The 13,824-nt window shown below is 39.1% G+C and overlaps 1 protein-coding gene across 2 annotated transcripts in view; it reads right to left on the bottom strand.

The window, feature by feature from the left end:
* The window catches only part of arid1b (AT-rich interactive domain 1B), a 32,661-nt gene extending 22,058 nt beyond the window's left edge, over window positions 1–10,603 (bottom strand). Inside the window, exons 1-2 of one of the 2 annotated variants that reach the window (XM_074685725.1) lie at window positions 9,885–10,603; window positions 4,979–5,176 (exon numbers count right to left, since the gene is read on the bottom strand). In XM_074685725.1, coding sequence (XP_074541826.1) covers window positions 4,979–5,176; window positions 9,885–10,568 — 882 coding nt within the window. In that variant the 5' untranslated portion in view covers window positions 10,569–10,603. The remainder of the gene's footprint in view (window positions 1–4,978; window positions 5,177–9,884) is intronic. The other variant, XM_074685724.1, reaches the window with a different exon arrangement.
* Window positions 10,604–13,824: the final 3,221 nt, after the last annotated feature.

Raw genomic sequence — 13,824 nt, 5'->3', positions numbered from 1 at the left:
ATCTTACCATCGGCCCAGTGGCCAGACAGGATAACACCAAGTGACATTTCATTCTTTTATGTGGTGTCTGTTCATTTGTCCTTGGTGAATACTTTTTTTTAATTGTATGACCTTCTGAGATTTTATTACATAGTGCTTTTACTGACATTTTTTTAATTTCACACCTTAGAACTCACTGTATTACAAAAACAGATTCAAACTGATACAGAAACTATTAAAAACTAGACTTAAGCATTTTCAAAAAATAAGAACTAAACTTAACTAAAAATCCCTCTTAAACTAAACTAAACTCAACAAAAAGAAAAACAAAAGTCGAAACAAAAAATTAAATATAAACTAAAATAATGCAAAACTATAACTTTTGACTGCTCTGTGGTTAAATAGAGGTTTTAACACTGTCAGCTTTATGTTTCTGAAATTTACACATTATGTCTTTTTAATGGCATAAAATTCCAAAATTGATACCTAAGCAGGCGTTGTATCAGTATTTTTTTTAAGTGTCTTATTAGACTTAAATCAAGCCAGATTCATCTGATAAATGCAGGAAAAAAATTCTATTACAAAAAGTAAAAAAAATATATCTTAAGTTTCTTATTATAGCTCAGTATGAGAAACTTAAAACGTAAATAAATTACAGCTTTTCTTACCCCTTACAAACAATTAAGGTGTCATTTTTGTCTTTAAATATTCTGAAATTAGACATCTTGTCTGGATTTGTCGGGCAAATTTGGCTCAAGACAACTTTTACAAGAAATAAGACATGGTTAGACTTGGCTAGATCTCAGATTTTGCAGTGTGGTATTTGCTGTCTGAAGTTGTGCCTTGGGGCGTCCGTAGTCTTATGATGGAAGATAACCACAACAGTTCTACAGTTCTATGGTTTCATTTAGCAGATGCTTTTGTCCAAAGTGACGTACAACGCAAGCAAGAATTTAGACAGAAGGAAAACCTAGTTGGTGAGGCAAAGTGCCATAATTTATTCGGCTCTATAGGTGCTGCTAAAAATGCATTTTTTTGTAGTATAAATTTTTTTGTAGCAACAGAATAATCTAGCCAACTAACCACAATCAGTTGCTGGAACAATATACCTCAACCTTAAACAACATTCAGTGATTAGTGCTGAAAAATCACATGGAGCTGGGTCTGAGACCTTCTGACTCATTCTACCCCTGAGGACAAACAGGAGAAGGGACAGATTAAGCCTGAACAGATGGGTTTTCAGACATCTCTTTAAAGTAGAAAGGGACTCTGCGGGTCGTACAAAGTTAGGTAAATCATTCTACCATTTGGTCACAACAGAGGAGAAGAGTCTGGCTAGAGATTTAGAGCCATGCTGTGCTTTCACAAGCAGAGCGTAGTGGGCGTACAACACTGTACATTTGTAAGATAATTTCACTTCAGAAAAGAAAAAAATCTGCACTTTGTCTCAGACAGAATTAAAATATCAACCAAGTACTTTGAGTTTGAGTGCCCGTCACAGGTGCAGGAGCCAGATCACAAATCTCACAGAGCACTATTTTGAATAGTGGGATGAAACCCAAATATCTCTATATTTAACCATTTTACACTTTAGTTTATTTATTAACATCTGCGTTCACTTTTCTATGGATTCAATGTGTTCTTAATCACCAACAAAAATGCACCTTCTAATTTTGTTATAACATGCTATGTGTTATGATGTTTACAGGCAGTCATATCAGGCTTTGAGGCTCAGTTTTGACTAAGACCTCAAACAAAAAACAACTTTCAGCAGAAAAAATAATTCCTCTGCTTTGGTGAAACTCAGAGATAGTATCAAACCCCCATATTTAAATTCACAACACCTTAAAAAGATAACTGGTGGAAATGATATCCGCTCTGAAACATACACTTCCTCAAAGTTTTTTCCCTCCCCTCCTCAGGAATGAAAACTGAAAATGCAATAAGACGTAACCCGTCTGCAATCTGAGAGATGAGGATTAACTGCCTTGCTCATGAGCTCCTCAGACTGTCAGTAACTGTGGTGTAACATCAGAGTGATGAAAGCAGCTGACAGAGACATCAGCAGAGAGCGAGACATCAGCAGAGTGAAAATTTACAGAAATCATTTCAATAATCTATCGATCAGATGTTTGTTTCTATTTGAGTCAAAGTTAAACGACGTGTTTGGAAGCTGTTGGTGGAGTAAAGTTGGACTTTCTTTAAAGTGAAGGATGAAAACAGTTTAAGGTTTCAGTTATAAACTTTAAAACTTTCTCTAAATGTTTCTCAGCCGACTGGAGGAGAAACCTCCTGAAACCAGAATCAATCTGAGCGGCTCAGGGGGAGACGCCGACCGCTCGACATCCAATTTCACGAGGAATCAGAGAGTTAATAAAGGACGAGTCCGGGGGCCACCTGGGGCCCCGCTCGCAGAAAAGTCATTACGCTTCCTCCTCTGCCTCGGCGGCCGTCTTCATCGAGCAGAGATGACAACACCGACACAAACTCCCCGAGGCTGAACTCAGGCAACACGTCTGTCAACCTGTAATGATGTAACGACGTCAGCGGTGACAGCGGCGCTCTGCGGGACGCTTCGGGGAGCGAGACGACATCAGAGCGAGGAGGAGGAGAACGCTCCGGGGGAGAAAACTGTGATCTGAGAAATCTACAGCAGCAGAGATAACGTCTGAGAAAAGCTGCTGAAATCTGCTCGACGCTCACAGGAACAAAGAGGGCGAGATTCAGGATCATTTTTACTAGACGGTGGAAGGAAAAGGGAATCACGGCGAGATTAGTTAAAAGAAAGTGGATTTAAACACGGCATCTGAAAAATATAACTGAGCGATGATAGATGACGAGTAAGAGTACTTTCTGTACAAATACTGTTAACAACAATGCTTCTATTTGTACCAACTCAATCCTAGAATTTAAATAAAACAGAATCTGATGGTTTGTAAATAGCTTCCACATGTTCGTTTTTAATGCAGTGATTTCCACTACAGAGTCATGTCTATATTTAACGCGGTGCTGCCTGAGGGTCTGAAGATCTCGTCCTTCCAGTTTTAGTTTTGTTCCTTTAGTTTACAGATTTCTCCAGATTCTCTGAATCTTTTAATGGTTTTATGTTCAGTAGAAGATGAAATCCACTAACTTTGAGGCACTTTACTATACTTCATGAAGTTTAAGGGGTTTGCAAGACATTGACTTCCAACATGTTTGTGTACAATGGAAAAATTTAAAAGCCTTAACTCACAGAAAGCCATAAGAAAACAGCTAGTGAACCCATTCTAGGGGCTTAAAACTTCAATTTATAGGAAGCTAATGCTATAGAAACTGGACAAGTATCAACTTAGTTTATTATTAATCAATAGTTGAGATGTACAAATGATATCTGTGTATTTAGAGGCTCATGTCGCTTTCTATTTTCTCAAGAACATCTTGATCGTACAGATGTGCTGGTGACGTGACTGGGGATGGGTATCAAAAACCAGTTAGTGTGAAGAATCAATAAGAAATGTTTTAATCCATCCACATTATAAGCTTTTATGCTCAACGATTCCCTTATCAATTCTTTACATCATGCGGAGCTGCCAGACCTCATGATGACTTTTCCAGCTATCTTAGCTAGGCAGATAGCTAATGGTTTACTCAGAAAACTCTCATTCAGGATTTTCCGCTTTAAGTCTTACTTAAGAAATGTGCATCACTCTCTCACACAATATTCCTACAATTAACATGCTATACATCTCCTAATGTACCCCAAAAATATACAAAAATATACAAAACATAGCGCTAGCTTGATGCCAGCGTATACTGGAAATTGCGCTGATATGCTAGCAGTTAGCATACATCGGTAATAACTTCTGTTTTACAACAGAAATTCAATTTCAATCATAGAAACATATCAAAGTTACTCTTTGTGCAGGCTGATTACTGACTTCAGCATAACTACGGCATGCTCACTGTGCTAAACAACTCAAAGCATTGTTATAACCGCTTTTAGATACTAGATGGCCTACTTCAACCAATAAAATATAACAAAACAGTACATTAACATCACAGAATGTGCGATTTTTACTTATTTTATATTCATTTACATCCAGAGATATCCAGATCCAGAGATGCATTTCAAACTTATTTACTTATAAACTCAATAAAATTTTCTTGACACAGAAAGCCTATAAAGCTGACTTTTTGTACAGAGAAAATCTACAGGGGGAATTCATAAGGAAATTGATAAAGACTCGAATTAATAAGCAGAATTAATCAGGCCCTGGTATCAATAAGATTTTAGCAATACCCATCCCTAGCCATGACCTGGACATACTTTGAATATTTATCTCTCATTAGTGGTGACTGTATGTGAATCAAACTCTGTACTTATGTTCCGTTAAAAAAAAAAAAGGTGCTGTCTCATGTTTTTATACATGATGCATCAGTCGTCAGTAAACCCAAACCAACAGTCTGGAGTCTAAAAATAGACTCGGCCCAGTCTGCACTGAGAATAGCCTGACCCGGCCCGGCCTGGCTCAGCTCAGGCCATGTGGTCTGACAACAACAACAGCAGCTCTGTTGTCCTCGGAGCTACTGGAGCGGTGACTCTGCAGAGAAACCAGCAGGAACTCACACACACAGAGTTCTGAATCCCAGTAATGATGAGGAGAAAATTCACTGATGGGGCAACATAAACACCAGTTCACCCTGCTCTGACACGACACAACAGCAGATTTTTAAGGTAAACTGAGCATGTAAGAAGTATTTACAAAGACCAGCATTCTTCATGATTCCACCATAGCAAAATGAAAGGAAAATCTGTTGTTCTATTTATTGTAAAATGCTTCAAATACTGCCTGAAATGCTGTTGATCCATCTGGTATCAACAAATCTGCCAGACAGCGTAGAGCTCCGATCAAAAATATCTTTTAAATCTCCAAAAATCAGCTTATCTCTTTCTAAAAAAAAAAAAAAAAAAAAAAAAAAAGTCTTATGACAGAGTCCACTGAAGAGCACCTCTTACCTGCTGCTGAGGGTACTGCATCCCTCCCATCCCCATCTGCCCTCTGCCCGACATCCCCATAGGGTATCTGTGAGGGGACGGGGCTCCGTAAGGCTGTCCGGAGTACGGCGCCCCCTGCTGCTGCTGCTGGGAGTATGGGTTGCTGCTCATACCATAGAGTTGTGAGCGTTTCATCGCCATTGGGTCCATCGGCGCCACCTAGTGGAGAAAGATTACAAACTTTCAGATCGTGAGAATCGTTCACTGGTTTTCCTCTTGAAGCTGTTTGGGATTTTTCGGAACAGCTTTATTCAGCTTTGTCTCTAGAGCTTGTCTTTTTTTTCAAGTTTCAACAAATTCATTTGCAGTGAAATAAACCACCATCAAAACCAGCACAGGCAGAAGATCCTCCATATCCTCCACGGTCGAATCGCAGACAAACAATAGGCTGTAGTAACTCTAGATATGGGGAATGTTTTAAATAGACCTGAAAGTTCTTGGACCCTCTTGGATCCCCCTAGTACATCCTAAGGCTGCTTTATTTGGAAAAATAACTTTATGGCAACATATAAACAAAGTAAAGACATCAACCTACTGCTGGTAAACTATAAAATATACTTTAACTTATGAACTGTCCATATCATCATGTTACTCCAGAAGATGGAAGCATTAGAAATAAAGATTTTAGTCTTAACAGAAAGAATTACCATGTTGAATTTTCTGCGATATTGACCCTGCTTTATCCAAAACAGTTTCTCTAAAGATTGAGGAGAGTAAAATCATCAGAGGCAAATATACATAAAGGCAGAGTCAGGAATGAATATTGATGAACAGTTTCTGATAAGAATCAAATAGAAATGATTTGATCCATTGACATCATTAGCCACTGAACTAACGATTCCCGTGTTGATTCTTTAAATTACACTGGGGCAGGCGGACCTTACGTGACACACACCAGTCATGCTCGTCAGTCAGCAGCAGAAGTACCAAGACAACGGCAGAGAGATGAAAGCAATTGAAGCTTGGCTTCATTTTACCAAAAAGGATGCTAGGAGTGTATAAAGGTTATTTATTTTTTTAATTTGCATCCAGAGATCTAGGATCCAGAGACCATGTGCAAAAATTTTACTTATTTTTATTTCTTTATTTATTTCCAGAGATATCCAGATCCACTGACCAATTTCATATTCATTATAAACTTTATAAAATTTTGAAGACATAGAAAACCTGTGAAGCCTAATTTTGAGCAAAGAAAATTTACAAGAGCAACTGATAAAGAATCAATAATGGCATTGGTATAATTATAAATAAAATCGTATCAATAAACATCCCTAAAAAAAAAAAAAAGAGAGAGAGAAAAAAAAACAGCCATAACTGAGACTAAACTCTGCCATCAGAAAGGATTCAAGTGAAGTGGATGAAATGTGAGTAATCCAAACGCCCGAGAGGCCACTTTCAACCAGAGTCAACAGTCACGCCTGGGTACGCTTTAATATTCACACACACACACACATCCACACACAGTTTGACACAGTGACATAATAGGAGGTGAGAGAAGTGACTCAGTGAGAACAGATGTTTCGCTGCCGCTCAGACAGCTAAAAATAGAAACCATTTCTGGGATTTCCTCACAACAAATGATGCAGACATTTAATCCTTCTCTTTAATCTCTCTGCTGACACGTCTACATCAGTCAGCTACAGGAGGAAGATACACACGACACGTCTGCGCACGCACGTTCACAGGAGTAGGGAAACACCCGACGATCAATAATCCAGGTGGGGGAAACTCGGTGGAGCAAACTTTGATTCAAGTGGTTTCAACCAGTGATAGTTAATGCATCACCTGTTAAGGTAAATTATCATTTGAAAATAAACAACACTGTGGTCTCAGTGGAGACAAAAATGTTGATCAACCCCGATTCAAGTCAGCAATAAATGTTTTCCCCTGATCCTCTCCTCCCCTGAGTGTTAAAATCCTCAACCTTTAAACATTTTTGAAAATATTTGGTTATATTTTCTTAAACCAGCCCCTAATTTTTGCAGACTTCAGAGTCCAATAACTGTGGGCACCAAAAGTTTTGTAATTGCTGCTGCTGATTTCACCAGCCATAAGTCCCCAATAAAAACAGCAAGTTTTTCCAACAGCAGACTGGAGCTGAAAAAGGCCAATCAATTTCTAGCTATGTTATTTCTGTGGACATCTTCTTTGTCTTTCAAAGCAGGATAGTCACATTTCAATTACACGGTGCAGGTTCAACCAATCCCCAAATCATTTTTGTGGCCTTGCAATTTCAACCAGTCTTCCACCAATTTGACCATCCAGTCCTGGGAGTATGTATGTTTCACTGCACTGAAATCTATATCTGAATTGCCTTACTGACCTACTATGAGCCAAATTTCACTTTAAAAGTCTAGAAAAATATCTTATTTCAAGATATTAAAAGACAAAAATGACACCTAAGTTGCTTGTAAAGAGTAAAAGTATACTAAGTATAGCCTTTTCTGTATGAGTTTCTGACAATTTCCAGATGTCTTCTGAGGCTCTGACTCACAAATTTCCAAGCATCTTGACACACCTCCCAGCTTTCTGACTATTTCCTGCCTAGTTCTCACATCAGTTTTCCCCAACTTCGCAAGAATATTCAACTTCAGGGGCTGGTGGAAAAGGCATAAATAAAGGGTGAAAATGTCATCATTTGCATCATTTTGTGAATGTGTGAAAACAACTGTAGTCTTAACAGTAATATGGGTTTTATAAAAGCACAACACCTGAAATAATAGGTGCAGCAGCGTGACTATAAAAGAAAAAAATGCCAGTTTTTAGCATCTTTCCCACAGTGGCCAAACATGTCATGTTGCAGGGCTGAAAGGAGAACATTGCAGGAAGGTCAAGGCCTCAAGTAGACTAGGGCTGCTGTAGGAAACTGGAGGGATATTCAGCCTCAGTGTTTTGCTCATGGTAATGGGCACATGGCTAATCTGCATGTGTGAAGGTCAGGGCTCTGTGTAGAGATTGAGCCGTAAAGGCTCTCTGCCAACAAAGTTAAGGCCAGATCACAGGCTGAAAGGAGCAATACACAAACACAAATACACACACACAGAGCGGATTGCACTCTTTCCTCTCTGCATGGGGGTCTATTAGCATTACAGAGGCTGTTGAAACAGCTTAACTGCTGGTGACACCTCAAATCACTTCAATAAGGATGATTAGCATATGTAAGGCAATTAGTTGATGTCAGAGTTTAAAGGAGCTGTCAAAATGAAAGGCACAGTGAGTAAATAATAAGTGAGGTAGAAGGCAGAGCTAGGACAAGGTGCGGGTCCAGACTACAACTCATCCCTGCTAGGTTAAGCTGTGCTCTTCCTCCTGAGAGGAGAAAATAAAGAGAACAGGAAGAATAGGTACAGAGAGATAATTTCTGTTACTTTGGCCCTCATCTTGTAATAATTCTCCTCATCCAGATCTGCTCACTCCTCCTTTCTGCCTCCGTTGACATTTCTTTAACAGGCTTTCACAAGTTCTGTCCACACACTTCTAATTCCTGCAGTAGTGAGAAAGTTGACTATACTACAAATACTCTACAACCTACTTCTACAGGGCAAACCCTGAAGATCGCTGTTCTCTCTCTGCTGCCAAATCTGCATAACTAGTTTATTTCCTCCTCCACTGAGTCCTCCCATGGTACTGTCAACACAATGTAATAACCTAACAAATTACATAAGGTGTATGAATAGGTATCCACTTGGGGCTTCTATTTATTTTGTGTAGGATAAATAAAGACATAAATTCACTACTGAGATACTGAAGGAAGAGGCTGCTTTTTTAAATGACAACAGGCCTGGTAGACTGTCGACAGAGGGTAACTTCACTGTTACCTCAAAATTAAAGCATTTATTAATGTGTCCCAGCTTTAATACTAATACAGAATAAATGAAAATGGAGAACCAAGGCTAAATCTGTGAGTTTAAAGTTATCAGTCATCTTAATACACACAAACAGACACTTTAGGCCTCTGCAGCTAACAGAAGCTAACATGCTAAAGATAGCTTAGCCTTGCGTGCTAAAAAATGGAGTCACCTTGGACACAGAATTACAACAATGACTGTATTATCTGCTTTTAAATCATAGGAGCGTCATTTTTACATGTAATGGTAGTAGACTGATTTAATACGACATTTTGGGCCGTTAATGTCAAAACGCGTTAGTTTTGTGATAGGATATGCTATCTTGATGACGCCTCTGCAGTGGTATCAAAAAAAACACACCTAGCCTACAAGCTAAAGCTGCATTCAATGATGTCAGAATAATCGGGATTTGCAATACAAATACGGCAAAAATGTTTTTTATTTTTCAGCTGTAAAATGAAACAATTAACTAAAATTCTGAACGGCACACTAAAATGATGCTTCTTTTCAGTGCTACAGTGACATTAATATATCTAAGATTCGCAGCTGTAAGTATGTCTAATCGGACAAAGTCTTTCAAACTTGTAATTCCGAGCATCTGGTGAGCACTTGAAACGCAGACTAACTAAAGGGAACTATATTCGCCTATAGTCACGTCCGCCCAGCCTATTTTATCACTTGTTGGTGGATTATTTAAAATCCAAACGAGACCTCACAATAAGATATAACACGAGAGTACTCAACTGTTGTCTGAAAATTAATGGTTTTGGCAAAGAGAGGGAGAAAACTACAAAAGTCAGCGTCAAATGCTATGTTCGCGTGGCGAGGTATCCCAACAGCGAACGGGCTGCTTGCAATACACAACAAACGTGGACGAATTCATTCGCATCAGTTCGCTTTCAGTGAGCCTAGCTCTCTGGGTTAGCACAACGGCTGACAGGGTGACATAACATAGGCTAGTGAGTTAGCTTCTACAGAGTTTATTTAAGCACCAAGTAGTATAAAGATGTGTTGTTCACCTGTGATCTCCCGCTTCCCTGTGCGGTATTCCCCGGGCTCATACTCGGGTGACTTCTTTGTTGTCCTCCCCAGCCGTGAGCAGCCGAGCCGAACTGGGATCCCATGTCTTTAGCCATCCCCATGTTCGGCTGCTGCTGTGCAGTCGGATTATTAAAATCAGGATATCCACTTCCATAGCCTCGCATCATAGTGCTCGGGGATGTAAGTAACTGATTTAATGTCGGTGTGGCTCCGGACGGGTGCATTTGCTGCTGACTCTGCGCGGGGAACCGCTGATATCCTCCGCCGCCACCTCCGCCTCCAGCCGGGGAGCTGGTTGCAGTCATAGCCGCTTTGCTGCCGCTGCCCGGGCCCGTCAGGTTGTTTCCCTGTCGGGAGGGACTCATCATGCCTCCGTAGCCCCCGCTACCATAGCCGGGTCGGTAGTTCGGGTAGTGGTTATACGGGCTGTTGTTGTTATAGCCTTCGTGGGAGTTCTGAACCTGATCCATGGTGTTGTGTACTGATCGAGCCGCTGTTACCCTAGTCCCTGCGCTTTGTTGTCCGCCATGTTGATCAAAGCAAGGCCCTCCTCTTCCATTCCCATAATAATGATTAAACTCAGAGCTGGTCCCACTCAGACTCAGAGGACGGTTGTTGTCGGTGGTGGAGATGTTGGTGGATGATCCCAGGCTGGCATTCATCCGCTCCTCCTCCCCCCCTCTTCCTCATCACTATTTTATTATTTATTTATGTTTCATGATGTACGGAAGCCAATTACTGCCACACCAGGGAAAGTAGATTAAAGCTAAAACATGTGATTTTAAATACTGCCAAGAAGATTTTACGTTAAAGAAAGATAACCACATGTTAATAATAATGATAATACACTATTTATATAGCTTTTTTTCCAAAACTGGGTTACAAAGAGCTCTACAAAATAAAAATTGACAATTTAAAAGAAATGTGGGGAGGACTAGATTACAACCACAAAAATAACAGGACAGATTAATACAATATGTAAATACTAAAAAATAACACCAGCACATGAAAAGACTTAAAACATTACAAAAATTAAGATATATGAAAAATATGGCAGCAGTTCGAGGACTAACACATACTCTGATAAAGACTCTTGTAAAAGCACAACAACAAAAATGTGTTGGTTAAAGTAGATAAAGAGTCTCACAATCTGATCTCCTCAGGGAGATTGTTCCAGAAGGTGGGAGTTCTGTCAGAAAGGGTCAAAGGTCACCTTGGGTGCTTAGCCTTGATTTTGGGACAGCAACAATAAAATCTCAAATCTAATCTAAAATTAGTTTTATTTTATTCATATGTCTCTAAGATAATTAAAACAAGAACCTTTCTGCTCTTGTAAGATTTTCTTTTTATGTCCCTTTTTCACAAAGTATTTCCATGCTGAATCGAGATAATGTCATATTACACCATCATTGTTTTATTTATGATAAGGCATTTGCATGTAATAGCAAAAAGTCTTGTGTTAAATAAAATCTTTGCTTTTATCATTTTCAGTGTTGCACCAAGATACTGTAACAGTAAGATATTTTCAAGTCATTTTCAACATTCTCATGTTTTAAAAGGACAAGTATGTAAATCAAGATTATTTTCAACATAAATGTTACCATTTGATACATGGTACTTGAGTAAGCTTGGTGTCTTATAAGGATAGACATAATAACAGCACTGTCCTCTCAGATGCAGAGTAAATTTTAAGAAGAATGCAGGCAGGACAGACATAATTTTGGTAACATGGATAAAATGAATCTTAGTGCAGTCACTGCAGCATACAGAGACACTGGTTAAAATAAAGCAGGATTTTACAACCCAGCAGAAAAGCCCCACCCACACATAAAAGAGTACATACTGATCTGTGTGAGAAGGGGACCCGGTGGGATCTTCCCACAACTGCACTGGAAACAACCCAGTCAAGTCAGGCAGGGAAATTGGGTCAGAAAGCAGCAGCAGCAGCTCTGATGAATACACCATGTTCTGCTCTGCTGCTGAAAACATGACGCAGGCACCAAACTGCACACGCTGAATGATGCTCAGGTCTGTTCAGAATCAGGGTCAATTATAAATCATAAAGAAAGAGTTCTCCACACAACATTTATGGTTACCAACTGTGTGTACAAAGGCCATTGCTTCTCTTTTAACTTGAGCCTGCAGCCACTAATGCAAAATTTTATGGATTTACTCTTATGGTTTTTAGAAACAGAGTGAATTTTCTTATTTGTATGTTGCAGTCTGTGAAGTTACAATCACGCTAATCCTAATAGTAATTACAAGAGAGAGTTACCAAAGATGAGGAAATGAAGCTGATGCTGAAGAGACAGGAACTGCAGTTCCTGGTGTGTCCACTGGAGGCTGTCTTTAAAAGTGACCCATTCCTCTTAGTGCTTCATGTTGAAAAGCCCAACTCTGCAGTAGAAATAAACATGTGTACAGACTGGTTTTAAAACAGCTTAGGTCTCTATGGTGATTAATCATGGTGAATATCTGTCTAAACTAGAGCAAAAATCTATGTTCTGAGGTTATGACACCACAAAATGTATGTTATCAAATTGGTGTTTATAAATCACTCAGAACAAAGAATAAGAAATATTTTGAGCTGAAAATGTTTGGCGGTCAAAATAGTCTGAATCTGAAAAACAGTTATAATAAAATCAAGAGTGATCAAGGCCATAATAACATCCTGACATAGTATTTTCCTCATATTGCCCCTTGACGGAGAACACGTTCCTTGGTCTGAAGCAGTTTGCTCATGTTTATACAGCATACACCAGTGCAGAAAGCTGACCCCTTATCATCAAGAAACACCTGAGAGACAGGTGAGGTCTGATTTCATCAGTTGGTAATGATGGCACACGTATGACTGAGCACACTTAATGAATGCTTTTTGAAGAAATCACCAAAAGAGATAATTAATAAATGGAGCAGCCAGATGTTACTGCCATGTACAATAAATATACCGGTGAGAGATGCCAGTTCTTTGTCATTTACAAAATCAAATGTGTCCCTTTGAAAAAGTTAACCCCCTGGTTTAAGAACAGGAAAATGAAAGTGTGCTGCCCTCTGCTGGAGCTTTGTGGTGACACACCGTGCTCCATCATCTGCAGTCCACTTAAAAGGGCACTAATAATAATAAAAGCAATATAAGAAGCAGTGCCCAGGTTTGTTCTGCAACTTTTAAACAGAAAATGCAGAAGCAAACTGGAGTATTAAAGCTCAGCTTCACCAATTCCAATGTGCACTAAAAAGAAAAGAAGATCAGAAAAGGATCTCCTTTAATAACTGCGGTATGACATTTAACATCAGTCCTTGCTGCCCTCCACTGGTTACCTGTAAGTTATAGAATTGATTTTAAGATTTTACTGCTTGTTTTCAAAGACCTAAATGGACAGGCTCCTGCTTATTTCTGTGACCTTCTTACTCCTTATCAACCTGACTGTTGCCTGAGGTTCTCCAGCAGGGCCCTACCAGTATTATCTAAATCCAGACTGGTCACAAAAGGGGAAAATTTCTGAAGGCTTTAAAGCCTTCAGAACTGCTGGTAATTAGGCAGGCAAACTCAGTATCATCTTTTAAATCTCTTCTTAAAACCCACTTTTATCATATTTATTTTTAATGATCTTTTACATTGTTTTTATACTGTTAAATGAATTGTTTTCGATTGTCTTATTTACGTGTTCTTAACTGTATTTTTTATTGTCAAGCACCTTGTAACTTTGTTCTGACAGGTGCTATACAAAAAAATGAAGCTGGATATTTATTGGAATCTTAAAACAGGGAGAGAAGGACCAAAGAAACAGTGTAGTGACTCTATAATATTTTTTAAAAAGTAACAGTTTTTTCCAGCTGTTGCTATGTACAGAAATTCAACCCAACTCTACTGCGTCACATGTTACAAGCTCAAGAATGGACATTTCAAGAAACCAAAAT

The sequence above is a fragment of the Halichoeres trimaculatus genome, unplaced genomic scaffold, assembly GCF_033239565.1.
Source record: "Halichoeres trimaculatus isolate MK-OKI-2021-1 unplaced genomic scaffold, fHalTri1.1 fHalTri1_scaffold_13, whole genome shotgun sequence".
Taxonomy (NCBI): Eukaryota; Metazoa; Chordata; class Actinopteri; order Labriformes; family Labridae; genus Halichoeres; species Halichoeres trimaculatus.
This window is presented reverse-complemented; position numbering and strand designations above follow the sequence as displayed.